Source organism: Lagenorhynchus albirostris, chromosome 15 (assembly GCF_949774975.1).
Source record: "Lagenorhynchus albirostris chromosome 15, mLagAlb1.1, whole genome shotgun sequence".
Taxonomy (NCBI): domain Eukaryota; kingdom Metazoa; phylum Chordata; class Mammalia; order Artiodactyla; family Delphinidae; genus Lagenorhynchus; species Lagenorhynchus albirostris.
Window position 1 is genome coordinate 47862835 of NC_083109.1, and position 18236 is coordinate 47881070.

Sequence of the window (18236 nt, forward strand, 5' to 3'; positions counted from 1 at the left end):
ATCCCATAAAGTCTAAAAATGATCACTATCGTTGTACCACTAGATCAAAACTAACTGAGAAACTCTTTGCTAGAACGTGGTTCTTTCTTCATGTTACTGTGGGGACTTGGATACACGGACAACCATGCAGCTCCTGGAAAAAGGGCAGCTGTGTGGTCTGACATGGCGAAGCCTCTCCCCCACGTCCCAAAGGCAGATAAATCAGATATTGAGCCGCACGCACGTGGTATCAGTCATCTGGCCTTTCTGAAACAGAACTCCCTTCCCACATACACTCCCCGTTCCTGCTGTCTTGTGTCCAAGGAAAAGGGCATCAGCTATACATCACCACAGACAGGCTCCCACCATAGAACCAGGGGCCTGTGTGCACCACTCAGGGAAGGCCTCTTGCATAAGAATTATTTGAAAAGAAGTACATACATACAGAGAAGGGTCAGACACATTGTATCTCTACAGACAAAATCCTTAAAAAGAAACATAGCAGGATTAGCAGGATTTGTTTAAGAATAAAGTAGTCTGTTGAGCTTTGGAGTTTATTTCTGTTTAGAAAAAACAGATAAAATTGACAAGATGCAAAGGTCTCACATAATACATTATCACTGATGACTATTCTCTTTACACCCTAACAGGAGCCCTGGCTTAGCCAGTGATGGGAAAAACACAGACAGCAGGAATGCATTTGGGACCCACCATGGACACGCGGAAATACACCACAGTGTGAAAGGGGGACTCGATGACAAGTGATGTTGGGCCAGCCTGTTCCAAGAGCAAGCTGAGACATCAGAGGGACCAACACAGCCATTCTGAGGGGGACGCTTGGGTGTATTCTTTGCCTGCCCTGTGCATGGGGCGCCTTCCCCACACTGGCAGCACCCCCTCCTCTACTAAATCACAGCAGCAACAGAAAATGGTAACACTACTTTGGTGGGTTCATTTTGTTTTGTTTTTGTTTTTGCAGGGCTATTCAGGTTCCCAGTTTCTTATTTCCATCTTCCTTTTTAGGATTCAGTTCCAAATCCTTAAAGTAGTAGGTGCCTAGCATCTTTCATGAATTTTTCAGGATCCAGTTCTGCCCAGTGATAATGCACTAAAAAGAACAAAGATAAGACACATTACTCAGAAGAGTCCCAAAATTTGCCTTCAATTCACATTAAAATACATGACCAAGCATAACAAAATAGCTGGAGATATCCTTTCAGTTCTTACAACGACAAGAGAATGACAGTGTTTCACTTTACTGTGAAAAATCTGCCGTGTTGTCACGTATAAATCCAAATACCTTCTCACCAAAGAGATGCCAATTTATTAGAACTTCACCCTTAGAGCTCAAAAAGCCACCAACCAAATATCTGGGAATTAAACAACACACTTCTAAATGGACTTTGCATCAAAAAGAAGTCACACGGCAAATTAGAAAATATTTTAAGGTGAGTGAAAATTGAAATACAACAATCAAAATTTGTGACATTCGCCTATAGCAGTGCTTAGAGGAAAATTCATAGCTTTAAGTGCGTACATTAGAAAATAAGAAAGCTTTTAAGTCAATAATCTGAGTTTCCACCTTAAGGAATTAAAAGAATAAAAGCAAAGTAAACCCAAAACAAGCAGGAGGAGGGGAATAACAAGAGCAGGAAGGAATGAAGTTTCAAACAGAAAAACAAAAGAGAAAATAAATGAAAAGGTCAATAAAATTGATAGACTTCTTGTCAGACTTACCAAGAAAAAAGAGAAAAAACAAGTTAGGAATATCAGGAATCAAACAGACAACGTCAATACAGATTTTACACACATTAGAAGAATAAAAAGGGTATATCACAACTTTATGCCCACAAATTAGACATGGATAAGATGGACAAATCCCTTGAAAAAAATACAAAAGTCTCATTTCCACATCCTTTTAACAATGAGGGAGGCAGAGGGGTGGGGAGCCTAAAGAAAGCATAGGGACAGTGTACAAACTAAATGCTTGTTCTTGGAATATCTTTAATACTGCTCAAAGGAGGGCAGGTTCTTCGGTATAAAATGTCCAAATGTCCTGTGTTTCCTTTTGCAATTCTGAACCCACAACAAAAGCCAGCTGGTTGTGCCAAGATTTGTGTGGCAGGCGTTTGTCATCCAAGTTTAACTAAATCCCAAACTTCACACAGCAGTTTCTATTCCCTCAGACCTAAACTCTAACTGGATGAACTCCAGTAAACTCAAAAGATTATAGTCATTTGCATGCGGTGATGCCACATCTGTGAACATGCTTCCAGATGTACTCAACACAGGTCACGTTCTCAAGAAAGGGTCACGTTATGAGCAGACGCCTCCATGGAATGACCAGCCTTCCATTCTTGAGCCCAGCTTGACACCGAGGCTCACAGGCCCACACAGGAAAGGCTGGTTGGAACTGCAGCTGGTCCATGTTCTTCAGGTCTATCTGGACCCACACAAGGGATCAAAATTTCCCCCAGGCCTACCCTCGTGCTCTGAACCCTGGCTGCCAAAGTACAACACTACTTCCTAGGAGATATCTAAAAAAACCACAAGGGGAATACACAACCTAATTCCTGGAGACCTTAATACTCCCGTTTTAAAGTCAAGAAAAGCAACCCACTTGCTCCTATATTTTAATCAAGATGTTAACCCAAACTTAAGAACCTGGGGCCTTTTAATACCTCTTTCCTCACCTGCAATACTAGTAACCGCAATCCTGAAATGAGTTTCCACATTCCACCTTTGGGGAACTCTATCTTCTTGGCACAGATTAAAACCTTTGTGTTTGAACTTAAAATGAGCTTTGGGATCCTGCTTGAATACATTATTCTTTTACATTTCCACCAGTTAAATACTCTACATGCTTTAATGAACTGCGGTAGTAAACTTATGCTTCAAATGTTTGCCATGCAGATGGAGATGGTAAGGTTTACTACAAAAGAATGAACGATCGAGAAGATGTCCATGATAGTATGTTCTATGACAAAAGCAAGTACCTTTATGCAGACAGTATGTCTCTAACTTTGTAAAATTAGAGAGACATAGAATCACCTGCTTAGAGAAAATGTTATAAATGCATTAAGAAGTGTCTAATAGCCTGGCACCACCATTTCATGGCCTTATGAAAGAAGCTGCTGGGGTGGTTCTCTTTCACTGCATTCAACTGTTGGAGGCAGCAGGGAATAGACCAGGATCAGGAGCAAGGGATCCCTCAACAGCTTGTTTAAACACGGAGTCTCTCAAAGATGCTGACTCCCAGCTGATCTGTTTCTGGCTTCAGGCCATTTGAGCAACCAGAAGACGTGAGTGCTAGTCAGGATACGCACACACCACAGACTGGCTCTCCAAACCACAGTCAAAAGAACCCAACCCAAGTTTTATTTATTTATTTACTTCCAGTCATAGCTGGGAATCTAATATGAGCTCGTTTACACAAAAAAGGCAGGCTGTTCCATGGAAAAACATGAGTTGCTGGGAATTCGATGTTATCAATGAAGGACTCACACAGCCCTTGTAGCAAGTTAGGAGCCCCAGTGAAGCCTCCACTGAACTGTCAGAGCAGACACTCCTCTGGCGCGTGAGTGCTGCATGCGGGTCCTTACTTGGCGGTGAGAACATGGGGACAGTGATGCCATTTTTAACTGCAAAAGGAAAGCTTGGTGTGGACTAATAAAGCAAGCAGGAAAAAACAAAAAACCAACTGATGTCGCCTGATTGTGGAAGGAACAAACTCTGACAGCAGTTAGTTTTTGTTTTTTGGATTAAATTCTACCCCATGTAGAATTTGTAACGTATATTTGTATATATTTAACCATGTCCGTCTTACCGAACTTACAGTGGTTCAGATGACAGTCTCAAACTTTACTTTGATCCCTCTAGGCTGGTGCCGCCCAAGCAAACTTTCTGCAGTGACTGACTGTCCTGTACCAGCTCTGTGCCACACAGCAGCCACCAGCCATATGTGGCTACTGGGCACTTGAAATGTGGCTACTGTGACTAAGGAAATTAAACTTTATTTAATTTTAATTAATTTACATTTAAATATCCACATACAGGTAGTGCCTACTTTATTAGCACACTCTAGGTTATCACCAAGCTTAGCTCTGCACTTGAGCAATAAACAGAATCAATTATTATGGCCAGATTCTTGCCAGTTTATTTCTCATAAATAAGGCAACTGAGGAGCAAGCCTGGGCATGAAGTAAATCCAACTTCCGTGCCAGTAGAGTGACATAATATGCCTGCTCCGTACCAGCGAGCAGGCAAACAACATCCTGTATAACAAAGGCCAGAACAACACTTTCGGTTTGGGAACAGTAATCTCCTCCCAGTAAGACGAGGGAAAACAGGGCAAAAAATAACGTTGGAAGAAATACTGCTTAAAATTCCCCAAATGTATTGAAAGACATACATTTATAGATTCCAGAAGCTCAGAAAACCCAAAGCAATCATCAGAATGAGACTTAGATGTTTAACACAGACGCTGGAATTATCAGACAAGGAAGAATAACTATGATTAATATGTTAAGGGCTCTACTGGGAAAAGTAGACAACGTACAAGAACAGATGGGTTATGTAAGTGGAGACATGGAAGCTCCAGAAAGAATCAAAAGGAAATGCAGAGTGCTTTCGACAGGCTCATCAGCCAAGGGAGGAATCATGGGCCTGAAGACAGGTCCCTACAAACTTCCCAACCGAACTGCAAAGAGGAAGGAACGGAAAAAGGAACAGACCATCCAAGAACTGTGGGGCAGTTGCAAAAGGGGTAACATACACACACCAGAAGGAGAAGGCAGAGAGAACAGAGAAGTAACAAAGGCCAAGAACGGCCCAAACTTAATGACAGGAGACACTGAATCACAGATCCATGAAGCAGAGAACACCAACCAGCAACCACACCTAGGCAAATCCTGTGCAAATTGCAAAAAAGCAAAGAGAAAATCTTGAAAGAAGCTGAAGGCGGAGTGGGAGGAGGGGGCACATGGCTGCGGATTACAGAGGACATCTCAGAAGAAACTATGCCACCAAGGGGAGAGTGGAATAAAATATTTAAGGTGTTCAACCAAAGAAACCACCAAACCAGAATTCTATACCAGCAAAACTATCCCTCAAAAGTGAAGGAGAAACAAAGACTCTCTTTGATCTGCAAGAAATGCTCAAAGTTCTTCAGGCAGAAGGAACACAATACAGCTCTGAAACTTGGACTGACATAACGAAAGGGACAGCATCAGAGATGAAATTAAGGTAAAATAAGATCTGTTCTTTTTCTTATTCTTAGTTCATCTAAAAAACTACTTATGAAATGATAACAGTAACAATGCATTGGGTTGTGGAACACATGAAAGTGGCGTGAGTGACACAGGTCACGAGGAACATAAGGGAGGGACTGGGAGATGCTGCCATGAGGCACCTGCACAGGTGAGGAGGCCAGGCTGTTTGCAGGTGGGCTCAGATTTGTTAAAAGTGTATACCACAAACTCTGTTATATCCTACAAATGACATAATTGTGAATAACTCATTAACCTCACAATGGAAGGTATCATTTCTCTTTGATTGATATGTCACATAAGATAGATTATTGTTTTCCACTAATTGCATATGCTATCCAGGCATTATTGGGCATCCTAGAATTCTGTAAAAATTTCCCATTATCCTCATATTATTCTTCAAATATTCCAGATCTTAGTAAATATAAACATCATGGATTTTAAAAAGCTTAGGCCCGGGCTTCCCTGGTGGCGCAGTGGTTGAGAGTCTGCCTGCCGATGCAGGGGACACGGGTTCGTGCCCTGGTCCAGGAGGATCACACATGCCGCGGAGCGGCTGGGCCCGTGAGCCATGGCCGCTGAGCCTGCGCGTCGGGAGCCTGTGCTCCGCAACGGGAGAGGCCACAACAATGAGAGGCCTGCATACAGCAAAAAAAAAAAAAAAAAAAAAAAAGCATAGGCCCATATAACAGTGAATTTGGATTAAATAATATTTTGTCAATGTGTTCTTTGAAAATCTTATTGTATGTTCCTTCAATATTATGAAGTAACACCGTAAGTGTTTTGGGGATTTTAGTATTAGCTTATGCCTATGAAAGAAGAAAACAAAATGTATACTGCAAACTCTAGGGCAGCCACTGAGAAAAGGTTGTTAAAAACACTACCTCAGAGGCATAGTGTATTTTTATACCATGAAATGCACAGGGACTTGAAAAGTGGTATGAATGTTGACACAGGGAAGCAAAGTGAAGCTCTGGGAATAAAAGATCCCACCTTCTACAGGGAAAAAAACAGTGAAAAGTGATGGAATAGCCTTTTACAGAGCGCGCGCGCGCACACACACACACACACACACACACACACACCTGCTCTAGCTCATCAGGAAGAAACGTGCTTGGCCAGGACAAGTCTCACTATACAGACAAAGGTCAAGTTGGAAAAGCAAACAGACGGCAGCTTCCCAAACTTTTTCCTTGCTTGGTTTCGAGGGCTGACATCTGAGGACAGAAACACGGGGTGCTGGCTCGAAATGCGCCCCTCTCGTGCACACACTCATGACGGCAGTTAAGTCAATACTCAAACGAGTGGATACTGCAGCCTGTGATCACAGGCAGAAACCACACTCTTTTCATGAGAAGTAGCCCTCGTTCCTTTAGCTGTGGGACACAAAGGGGGGAAAACTGAGCTGCAGCCTCAGAGGAAACCATGAATCCTCCCAGCAAGAGGAGGAGCCCGAAGGAATGAGACAGAGGACAAAAGAGAAGTTAATTTTAGCAGTTTCACGTCCATTTGGTAAAATAAGAAATGTCTGCAATGTGACAGAGAGATGGCGGCACCCTGGGGAGGTCCTCCGAACCAAGTAGGTTTGAGCTCATTTTCAAAGGAACATACACCCAAGATCATGCAGGTTCTCATTCCATTTTCTCTCGCCTCTTTTTTCTCCCTCATGCCTCGGAAACTCAAAGCTGCTCCCCTTCGGGCCTGTGAGGCTCCCCAGGGCTCTTTCCGTTTTTAAAGAAAAGTAAATGAAACCTGCAGCAAATGAAAGCTGCAGCTCCCCTCACTGGGGGCGGGGGGGCTGCTGTTTTTCAGTGGAACAGGGCCAATGCCAAGGTTACCTTCTGTCACCATGTAACTGAGCTCTTACAGACATCTGAACACTGAGTGGTGGTTTTGGGGGTCGACTGGGATGACAAAGTCCAGCAGAAGGGGCAACAAATGTCCACGAGCAGCAAACCCCCCAATATATCCATGGAGTACCAGCTGTCGCTTAGCCTAACCCCTTTAAGGTCTGCAAATCCGGGAGCGTGGCTAAAACCCGGGTGCTCTGCTGGGCATGGTGGCTCGTACCCGCCTGCATCTCCCTACTTCGCTGAAGGGATGAGCTTCACTCACTAAGTTCACAGAAGAAAAACCAAAGAAGCAGAAATTACATAACTTACTCACTGTCACACAGAAATTGGTAGGATGCAAATAAGCACCTGACGAGGTTCTGAATCACTGCTGGACCCACTTTATTAATTAGCACAATTAGAAAACTAACCCAAAGAGCAGCCCTGTGCACTGTCTTTATGTGGCACGTTTCACCCCCAGATTTCGGATTTCTGGATGGACCATAAATCAGAAGCACTGCCGGTATTTCTGACAACAAAACTGACCATGTCAGTGATGAGCAAATCCTCAGCATCTTGGAGGGGAAGTTTTATGTAACATAAATGCCACATAAAAGGTTACCATGTGGGGCTTCCCTGGTGGCGCAGTGGTTGGGAGTCTGCCTGCCGGTGCAGGGGACGTGGGTTCGTGCCCCCGTTTGGGGGGATCCCACATGCCGCAGAGCAGCTGCGCAGCGTGGGCCATGGCCGCTGAGCCTGCGCTCTGCGGCAGGGGAGGCTGTAGTGGTGGGAGGCCCGCGTACCGCAAAAAAAAAAAAAAAAAAAAAAGGTTACTGTGTGTTCATGAATATTTAACATTATTTATACACCAAATTCCACATTCAGAAGACTCTCCCTAACTTATAACAACTGTTTCAGTTCACAAATAAAAACCAACGGCTTGAGGCCGCAGCGTCAAGATCCAGAACAAGGTGGGGAGACAAATGAGGCCGAGTGTGAAAGGCTCCCCTGTGACTCCGGCTTCTTGCTCACCTGAGTGTGGGACATGCGTGAGCCCAGACCCGCGAGCACGGTTTTCACCTCCCCGGAGTTACACTTGGACAGAACATGGTGACTGGGGAAAGTCAACAGGGCCTTACAGGACTGACAATGCCACATGGCCCCCCATAAAACTACGATTCAGCAACCCCTCCTTTCCAAGATCTCCACCCCACCCGTCTGCTCTACTAACGTCTGCCGGCCGGTCCGCCGTGGGCTCGGCAAATCTTCCCAGCACCGGCAGCGGACATCCTGGGGACACTCCGCAGGAGACTCCTGGTCCCCAGTCCCTTCAGAAGGCACAAGCCACCTCACAAGTGTTCCCTCTCGCCATGTGGCATCTCCAGGGCGAACCCAAGGCTGACTTGATTTGATCGACAGTCCACAACCCGAAGGCTCCAGACTGCACGCCCAGCCTGGCTCCTTTGGTTTCTGCAACTGGCCTGTCACTGGCCTGTCGCCTCCAGCCTGCTCCCCACGGCTGCTGGGGTCACCTTTCAAAACTCGGGATCTGACTGTGTCACTTGTGCACTTGACAGCTTTCAAAAGGTTCGCCATGATCCCAGGACAAAACCCACATTTCTCCAAAACCGGACCCTGTATGGCCCGGGCCCCTCCTCCACCCCTGCCTTCAGACAAGCTCCCCAAAAGAGCCCCATGTCCCTTCCCTGGAGCCACGGCCGCGTCCCTGTCCACCTGGCCCGCGGTCCTGGCACCGGTGCACTGCCCGGTGCTCTGGCGGGACTGTCTCCTCGCTGCTCCCTGCTCCTGTGAACGCCGCCATGTGATGTGTTCACGGGGAATGAACTTGAGCCGAGGGGCATCGGGCAGCTGGGACAAGCTCCAGAGGCCTGTGACCTCCAGGCAGGGAGGTGGACCCAAGCTACAGGGAACCGTGAGGCACTCCCTTCTCGGGAAAGTGAACAGGCAGCGCTGCGCGGGGGACGTGAAGGCCGCAGGCTGTGAGGGGAGGCCTCCTGCAGCTGCTGAGAGGAGAGCGCAGAGGCAGGAGCTCCCATCTGCCACACTCTAGAAGCGCCAGGAGCTTCAGTCGTTGCCTGACGCGGGCGCGTCTCAACTCTTCTCTCTGCCCTGGAGGCAGCAGATCTCAGGAAGCCACAAGGAACCGCCATAAAACAAGCTCTGCCTCCAAAGCCACCCCGTCCTCTACCCCGACTGGTGACCCCGACGAGAGGCGCCGATGCAGCTCCGGGGGGAGCCCTACCTGCGCCCCGGCCCCCTACGGCTCCCGCTCCGAGGACACGTCCCCCTCGGCCCCGCTGCTGGCGCTGCGGTCTTCCTTGCGAGGAGCGCTTCTTTCCTTGCTTGATTCAGAAGGCCCTTTGGCTCTGGTTTTTTCTTTCCTCTGCTGTTGCTTTTCAAGCTTCGACAGCTGGTTATGAAAAAGAAAGAGAATTATTTTACAAATGTAAACTCGTGCCTGTATGTCCAAAGTACCAATTACTTCACAGGCAGCAACCACTAAAAACGCTTTCTGTCTGATAACATGGGGCATCGCAGTGGCTCCGACATGCCAGATCCCACACCAAGTGTCTGTCTGTCAGACACCAGCATCCTTAATACAGACACATCAGACGTATGACGTCCATCAGATTTCCCCACCACTCTGCCTGTCTTGGGGTTTTGGGGAGGGGCCACTAACAGCCTTCTTTGACAGGCTGAGCAGAGACTAAATGAAAAGGCTTTTAGTCTGTTATTTTTTTCTTTGATGTCTCTATAGCTTTTTTCTCACCACTTTGTCTTCCCACTCACTGTTTTCTCCACCATTTGCTGAAGGTGAGAGAAGGCTGTGATAAAGTACATCAGACACATGAGACATCATCTGGGCCCTCGGTTTGTCCTGAGACTGAAGCCTGACTCGTCCACAGCCCAAACCCTGGGTGCTCCCGGCGGGCTGCGTGGTGGCTACACGGGGACACTGCCACAGGGCACACGTCCCACAGGCCACCCGGGGCCACTTCTGCCCTGGGTGTCTCCCCAGCTTGTTCAGAGACCACAGACCGGACAGTGGAAAGACAGATCCGCTGACATTCTGCACAACGGTTCAGCCACCCCAGAAAGACCTGCCAAGAAACTCATCCAAGGAGACGGGCCAAGCCATGGCCACGGGATTTTCTTGGACCATAAAAACCATCTGTGACAAAGCTTGAGACACGGCAACACCCAGGTTCATGGGCCTCCCAGGTCAAGTCTGCAAACATTTTCCCATTCACGTGGAAAGGGGGAAACAGGGAAGGGCCAGACGCTCCCCGCTGGTCTCTGCCCCGTGAAGACGCAAAGGAAAGTTACTGTAACCAACCTGCCAGATCATCGCTTTATTATTCTCAGACTCTGAATTAAACCTTTAGGTAGATCAACAATCAGCAGCTCTCAATTTGGTCCAGAAAACCAAGTTTATTAATGGTGGACTTATGATATTATCTCCCCCACCTCCCAACCCCAGGTGCCTGAACAGCTGTAGTAAACAACCGGCTTGGTTAACAAGCTATTCCATTTTGTGAATGAAGGCTTCACTTCCCCTTTGACCCAGGACTCCCTTCCCAGAAAGCTCACCTGGATAAATTCCCTCTCGTGTTGCAGGAAAAGCTCCTGTGAATGTGCACCGTGGTATTGCTTGTATTTAGCAAGAACCTAGAAACAACCTGAGTCCACTGTAGGAGGACAGGTAACTAGAACGTGGCACAGTCCCACAGAGCGATATCTAGAGCAGATGGACGTGTATCAAAACAGATACGTCTCTAGGGCTTCCCTGGTGGTGCAGTGGTTGAGACTCCGCCTGCCGATGCAGGGGACACAGGTTCGTGCCCCGGTCCGGGAGGATCCCACATGCCGCGGAGCGGCTGGGCCCGTGAGCCATGGCCGCTGAGCCTGTGCGTCCGGAGCCTGTGCTCCGCAAATGGGAGAGGCCGCAACAGTGAGAGGCCCGCGTACCGCAAAAAATAAAAAAATAAAAAAAAATAAAAAATAAAAAACCAGATATGTCTCTAAACCCACGTTAGACAAACCAATGTAAGCTTCAGAGGCCAGAACAGTAGGATCCCATTTTCACAAAGCACTACGTGCCACTAACGGGCAGATGGAGGATGGACTGGGAGCATACAAGCAAGTCCAGTTAATTTTGGGGAGAAAGAGAAGAGAATGGGATCATAGTGGGATGAATATACATGGGCTCCAACTGTAACTGTCAGCTTTCACTTCTATAACAACAAAACCAGCTCTAGAACAGAGCTGCTGACCGCTGTCAGACATGGACTGCTTGCTACTGGCCCTCGGACCACTGACGGTAAGACTCGTGCCAGGATGTAAACCAACACACAGCTTCCTTCGTCAACAAAGTCTTGCTGTGAAAAAGTATCACTGCTACTAAACTGTGCACTTAGTGGCAAAGCTGAGCTCCTCTGGCCATGGCCTGGTAAAAAACAGCTCAGGTACAGGCATGGTGAATAGGATGATCTTGAGCAAAGATAACAACAGGCTAGCACTTTTTTTTTTTTTTTTGCTCCGTGGCATGTGGGATCTCCCCAGACCGGGGCACGAACCCGTGTCCCCTGCATCGGCAGGCGGACTCGCAACCACTGCGCCACCAGGGAAGCCCCAGCACTTTTTAATTGAGATAAAATTGACAGACATTATATTAGTTTCAGGTATACAATGTAATGATTCGACACTTGTATACACTGCTAAACCAAAAGGTTAGCATTTTAAAAATCTGAGTAATGGCTACACAGAGCTCTTTGCTATATATTTCCCTCTGCACTATTATTTTTCCATGAATGATTATTTTTCTCTGTGCCATTCTACCGCAGATGTGGGAGGAATTTCCTTCATCAAGATGCCAGCCTTCCTTTCTTGTTTCCCTTTTGGTGTTAAATGCTCTTTCTTCTAAGAAATGATTAGGATGGTAAATGGGTGCCCTTCTGTCTTGCTCTTTTTCTCGCAAAATGATCTTGGATGCACAACATGAATGTACTTAACCGTACTGAGCTGTACAATTAAAAATGGGTGGGATGGTAAATTTTATGTTATGTGTATTTTACAACTAAAAGAATTTTTTTATAGTGATATAATTGACGTATAACATTATATTAGTTACAGGTGTACAACATAACGATTCCATAGCTGTACATACTGCGAAATGACCACCACCGTAAGTCTAGTTAGCGTCTATCACCAAAACAATTTCTTAATGACCTTAGAAAACATGAAGTTGGCAATTCGTGCTGGCCCCCTTCCTTTTTTATATTTCATGTCCCTAGTTCATGAAATCCAAACATCTGGGAATCAGTGTTCGGCAGTGAACTGTGATAATCGCCTTCTGCTGTCAGCCATTTACATTCACATCAGTGTCTGTATGTGTGTTTGCACGTGTGTGTTATATGTGTACATATCTGTAGGTGGATGGATACATCTACGAATGCACATATATAACCGTGAACATGGTCCAAGTTAGACACTGAGACAGCATGATTTTTATTTCAAGAGGCCCTCTCAGTTTTGTTTCCCCTCTTCAGAGGTAAATATAAAAAAATGTTGACTATCGCCAGTGACACAACCAAACCAAGGCTCCCGCACTGCTGAGATTCCATCTCATGCAAAGGCTTGTTTGTGATCCAACCTGTTACTCGCTTTCTACTCTTTAATGCTGCGGAGAAGCCAGATCCTGGCAGGGTGATGGGGAATAATCCCCAATGGAAGCAGGCTTCCCAGAGGCTGCTCAGGGCCCCACGGCACCGTCTGACTCTGCACTGGCCCAGAGGCGCCATCAACGTTGAGCCGAACTGCAGAAACATCAGCACGGCCTTACACCCCAGCTCCATCCCTACCGCCCTGGACCAAGCTTGTGAATCACTGAATCACGAGTGACAATTACCGAAGGGACAGGCGCAGCCCGAGTTTCTGTAAACAATGTAATGCTGATTGTCGTTCACTATTTATCTTAAAACAACCCAACCACATATGGCTCCACGCCTCAAAGTAAAAGTTCTCTGAGGGAACATTGTGAACTAACCTAATAAATTTAAGCCTTTTCTCGGAAAACTTGGAATCCAATGCAGCCAAAATGTGGAATTTACATCTTAAGGCAAGAAAGCAATTGGATTTTTTTTTTTTTTGAGGAAACAAATGAGAAAGAAAGAAAAAGAAGAAAAGAAATTGGTGCTGCACACGGACTCCTGTAGCATGTCCACGGCTTTCAGGTTAACGAGCACACTTACGTCAAGGAGAATAAAAACCGCACAGGCCAGTGAACACAGGACCTAGACACCAAAATGGAGGACTTTTGTTTCTTTGTTTGTTTGCTTTTTAATCATCTGAGAGTGTCCATATTGCAAAGGAGACAGTGTCCAAACCATACAGGCTCTAGCGCCTTAAAGAGAAACCCAAACCTTCCAAAGGCAACTCCAGGCACAAGACACGGCCAGGGGCCAGGTAACTGTCCCAAGGCCAGCCCATGCCTCTCACGGTGGATCTCTGAAGAGGGGGGCCAGTGAGGGCGGGCTGGAATATCTAGACCCAAACCTCCCTGACTCACGCCTAAATCCACTGAGATAATAAAGAACTTTCTTTTTAATTAAGATGACCATGCTCTGATTGCCTAATGTACAAATAAACTAGTTGAACAATGCTCTATCACGGGGGCCTGCAAATGTAATAATGCCCTGAGGGACCAGGCAGAAGCAAAATGAGTGAAGTAACTATAAGACTTTAGGGCAGGATGGAGACTGCGGCCACACTGCAGAGGACAAGCCCCACACACCCACCCACAAGCCCTACCAGGGCATTCACATTTTCTTTTTAAACAAGCATCTGCACAAAGGTATAAAGTAAATGGGGTAGATAGAGCCCTCCATAGGTACCCCGCTTTGCACCTCCGCCCACCTGATCTCGACTGCTCTGAACAACCCCGTAACAGTTGTATTCTCATCAGCGTCCCCTGGAGAAGCCACTGTCGGCAGCCTACGCTATAGTCATCCTCCAGCTCCCTCCTCTCTCCCTGCTGGCATGAGCAGCCTTCTGCTCAGAAGTTGCACTGTCTGAGCCTGCTGTCACATGGTCAGGGGACAGCATTCACAGCCACCAGGACCTGAGGGACCACCAGGGAGCTTCAGAGAAAAGTTTCTCTCCCAAATAAACAGAGGTGCATGGAGACCTGGGGACGGACAAAGACCTCTGGAGTGGTGGCAGCTCTTGGAACAAGATGGGGTGTCCAGGGGTACAGAGACACCTCCGGGGAGGGGTAAAGCCAAGCCAGAGGAATCAGCCATCCTTTTGGGGGGTGGGTCACTAAGCTCCTCCCTGTTTCAGCCACACTCGGCCAGGTTTGGAGCATGTGCAGCTGAAAACAAAGCATCTCATCACACACTCATTGAAGTAAAGGAGAAACGGGCCTTCAAAAGGGTGGGGGGGCTTGCTCAGGTGTCATGCACAGGGTGCAAAAGGCAGAGACGGGACCAGGCCTCTAGACGCCAAACTCCACATTCTTTCCAGGGCATCACACGGCCCCTCTTCCTTAATCTATGAACTTCATTTCAGAGATATTTATTGAGCACTGGGCTACACGTCATGCCCTGTCCTAGGTGCCAGGGACACAGAGGAGAACCAAGCAGAGCGCTGGCTTTCCTGGGGCCGACTGCCCATCACATAAATAACTGGCAGCTCCCACTGCCAGGCTCTGTTCTCAGCCCTCGGCATGCACGAGGGCACCATCACCATCCCCACTCTGAAGTGAAGCCGAGGGCGCCGGCGCCCCCAGCATCCTGCCTGAAGCACTTGTCCTCGCTGGTGGAGAACACGCAGGGACCTCAGCCTCCTCTGCCCTAACGCGGATCCTGCTCCGCGGTGGTCCAGCAGCAAGCCGCCGCAGGACCTCAACGTGACTGTGTGTTTCCACCCTGTGGCTGAAGAATCAGAAGGCGCAAACCTAAGCTGAGTGAGCCGGAAACGAGGCTGGAGGAGGAAGCAGGATGGGGAAGCCCCCAAAGACAAGAGGGCCCAGAGGGAGCTCTCCAGGGGCCCTGATCCTGACCCAAGGAAAGGCCCTGCAGTGGGGCCCGTCAGTGGCAGCGGGAGAGGAGGACCAGGACCAGGGTGACGGAGACCAGTCTGGCCCAGGCCGGCCACTGACACGGGGCAGCCCCGGAAAGCAGTGAGCATCAGAGCATCATAGCAGGGAACACAGGGCGGCCAGCATGTGGAGGGCTCGCGGAGGGTGGGGGGCAGGCCCCCAAGTTCTGGGAGGGCTGACGGAAGCAGGGCTGAGGGCGGGACAGGAGTCCCTGGAGGAGGGAGGAGAAGGCCTCCCAGGACCAGCATGGGACTCTGTGTTCGCGCTTCACCACCAGCCGCGCTGCAGGCCCCCCGGGCACAGGGTGATGACACAGAGGTGACTGAACTGGACATCAAGGGCTGCACGAGACAGGCTGAGGAGCGAGGGGCCGAGTGAGGTCAAGGCCACCAGGAGAAGCAGGGGAGGGGGTTAAGTCCTGCCCGGGGCGCAGCACCCACGGTAAGGGGGGCGTCCGGCTGGGAGCGCATGGGGTCAGCGCACTGTGGGGTCACTGTCACCCAGGACTGGGGCACAAACGGGATGCTGGCCGGCTGGGGGGATAGGTGTGGGAGAGCCCTGAGTCTCCATTGATGACCACGGCCGTGGTGATGGGCAGTCCGCAGTGCGCATGAGACACTGGACAAATGAGCATGGGGGCGGGGAGTGACCAGGTGACGGCCTCTGGGGGACGGGAGGCTCCGGCTCGAGCCCCTGTCGGCGGCGTAACTAATGCTCTTCAGCAGCACAAGAGAAGGAAACACGTGGGACCCACAGAGCAGGGCGCCGTGTGGGCGCTCCAGAGGAGGGACCCCTCCCGGGGCAGGGGGCGGACCGCAGACCACTGGAAGGGGAGAAGCGGAGACCCTCGGGCTGGCCGTTTGTCCTCTGTGCCTCTACTGCCAGGTCGCCTGCCCTGGGCACCGGAGGACGGGCTCTGAGACGTGTGAGCTACTCCTACCTGCCCGGGTCTTTCTCATAGAACAGCGCTGCTGAAGCATCTCCAAAGGCAGATCCCTTCACCCTGTGGGCTGATCCAGTGGACGATGACATAGAACATTAAATGAAGGAGCCCCTCCAGGCTGCCGTGGACACCACAAGCTCCCAGGACGCGCTCTGCGTACAGTCAGACTCTGGGCGCCCCCGAGATTCCACGTGTGCAGGGGAGGCCCAGCCAAGGGCTCTGCTCTGCAGCTGCGGACACCAATCCAGGCTGGGAGGGTTCAAAGGAGCTGGCAGAGAGGTCTGTGTCTGCAGTTGCCACCACCCGCCTGCCTCTTTCGGGAACGTCCAAACCACGCAGCTGACAGGCACTAGAAGCGGTTTTGGAGGGGTTCAAGAGAGATGGTTTCTTTGCAAGTCGTTTCCAAACAAAACAGGTGCCCAGCAACCCCTGATGGAAGGGTAATTCTCCGAGCGAGACGATGTCTCAGACTTGCTTCCAACACGATTTGGAGAAATGTGAAAAATTACAGTTTCTTGTAGATGCTTTTGTACGTTCACATAAGTCCCACAAAAACTATTTCAGGTCTTCCTCTTCTTCTTTTTTAGACTACAGTTGACTAAAAGGGGCAACTCCTTCCTCAAAGGGCCCATGAGTATAACCTGAGAATTTAATTTCATCCCTTTACAGTCTGTCTTCACACTAGGGAAATAAATGGCCCCTTAGATTGTGACAACCAATTTGTCACGTTGAGCATTCCGAGGAGTCAAGAGCAGGTATTATTACTCCCAGATTGCTTCTGAGCGCACGGGAAGTGGAGTCAGTTGAGAGAGAAAGTTCAAGGCCATGGCCAGGCAGTGGCCAGGCTGGGAGGAGCCTCAGGCCACCAGACTCCCAGCCGAGCCCCCAGTCGACCTGGCTCCTTTGAGGCCGAAGCTCACCTGGACAGGGGCTTCTGAGGTTACCCCAGGTCCGGGCAGCCAACCCTGCTGTGATCTTGCTAGGGCGATGCCAGGTACAGCCCTGCCTTTGAGGTATTTTAATGCTGGTCATTTCCGGCCAGACTGTTCTGTCCCGTGAAGGAGCAAAATCTAATTAGAGAGTGAAGAAAGTAACAAAAGAAAAGCGCGAGCCCCATGAAGCCAGTTACTAGGATTTTTATAGACCGTGATGTAGATGGAAAGGTTCTGTTCCAACCAACCCCTTGCAAAGATTCCAAGAAAGTCATAAAGATCAAATGTCCCCTCTGCAATTACGTTGTAAAATACCACAAGGTATGATGGCTCCGCGGGCGCTGGCCCACACCTGTGGCCCCGCTGATGTCAGAAGGCACGAGCGGGCAACCACAGGAAGCTGCAGAAGAAGGACATGGCTGGCGCGTCCCCTTAGAAGGACAGGAGCTAAAGGACAAAATGCCCCAAACCCACCAGCCCATGAACCCTTTTCAACAGCGCTAGAACCTTCACTCCACGAGGTTCGCTGTCTTTCCTGTGTCCACCAACTCCTACCGCCAGGAAAAGATGCCCTGACTGTGCCGAGTCATTGAAACCAGCGTGTTGACCATTCTCTCACCCTGCAGAGCACGCTGACACCAGAGAATTGTTTTGCTGAATAACTAACACGTTCGAGGCAGCAAGCAAGACGCACTGTAGAGTGGAGCAATACTCCACCTCCACGGGCCTCCTGGGGTCAGGTGGAATCCCGGGGCTCCCCTCGACCACACACACCGGAGGCGGCCTGCCAGCACCGCCTAGAGATGCAGGAAAGTCCAAGAGGCCCCACACAGCGACCAGAGCAGCCCACAGTCCCTCCACGTCAGGCGGGGACCCCTTCAGGGGTGGACCCTTCAGGGAATGATGGAGGACGGCGCTCAAGGCCAGGAAAGGGCGCCTCCACCCAAGCCCGATGCCCCCGTGCCATGGGCGGGACATCTCCTGAGCTACTGGACACCCCTGGCTCCATGACCTTTTGCTTCTCCCTGTTTCTTTCCGCTGCCTACAGGCCAGAGGGCAGAGAGCGGGAAGGGGGAAGAAGAAAAGGCAAATTCCCATCAGCCTATGAGACTCGCAAAACTCCGAGAAGACAGAAGTGTGAATCTACTGTGGAATTTTAAA

At 49.2% G+C, this 18236-nt stretch overlaps 1 protein-coding gene across 2 annotated transcripts in view; it reads right to left on the reverse strand.

Annotated features, from left to right (window-relative positions):
- Positions 1-519: 519 nt before the first annotated feature.
- Positions 520-18236, reverse strand: part of DTD1 (D-aminoacyl-tRNA deacylase 1) — a 107462-nt gene continuing 89745 nt past the window's right edge. Inside the window, exons 5-6 of one of the 2 annotated variants that reach the window (XM_060124091.1) lie at positions 9342-9509; positions 520-1087 (exon numbers count right to left, since the gene is read on the reverse strand). In XM_060124091.1, the coding sequence (XP_059980074.1) occupies positions 9357-9509 (153 nt within the window). In that variant the 3' untranslated portion in view covers positions 520-1087; positions 9342-9356. The remainder of the gene's footprint in view (positions 1088-9341; positions 9510-18236) is intronic. The other variant, XM_060124092.1, reaches the window with a different exon arrangement.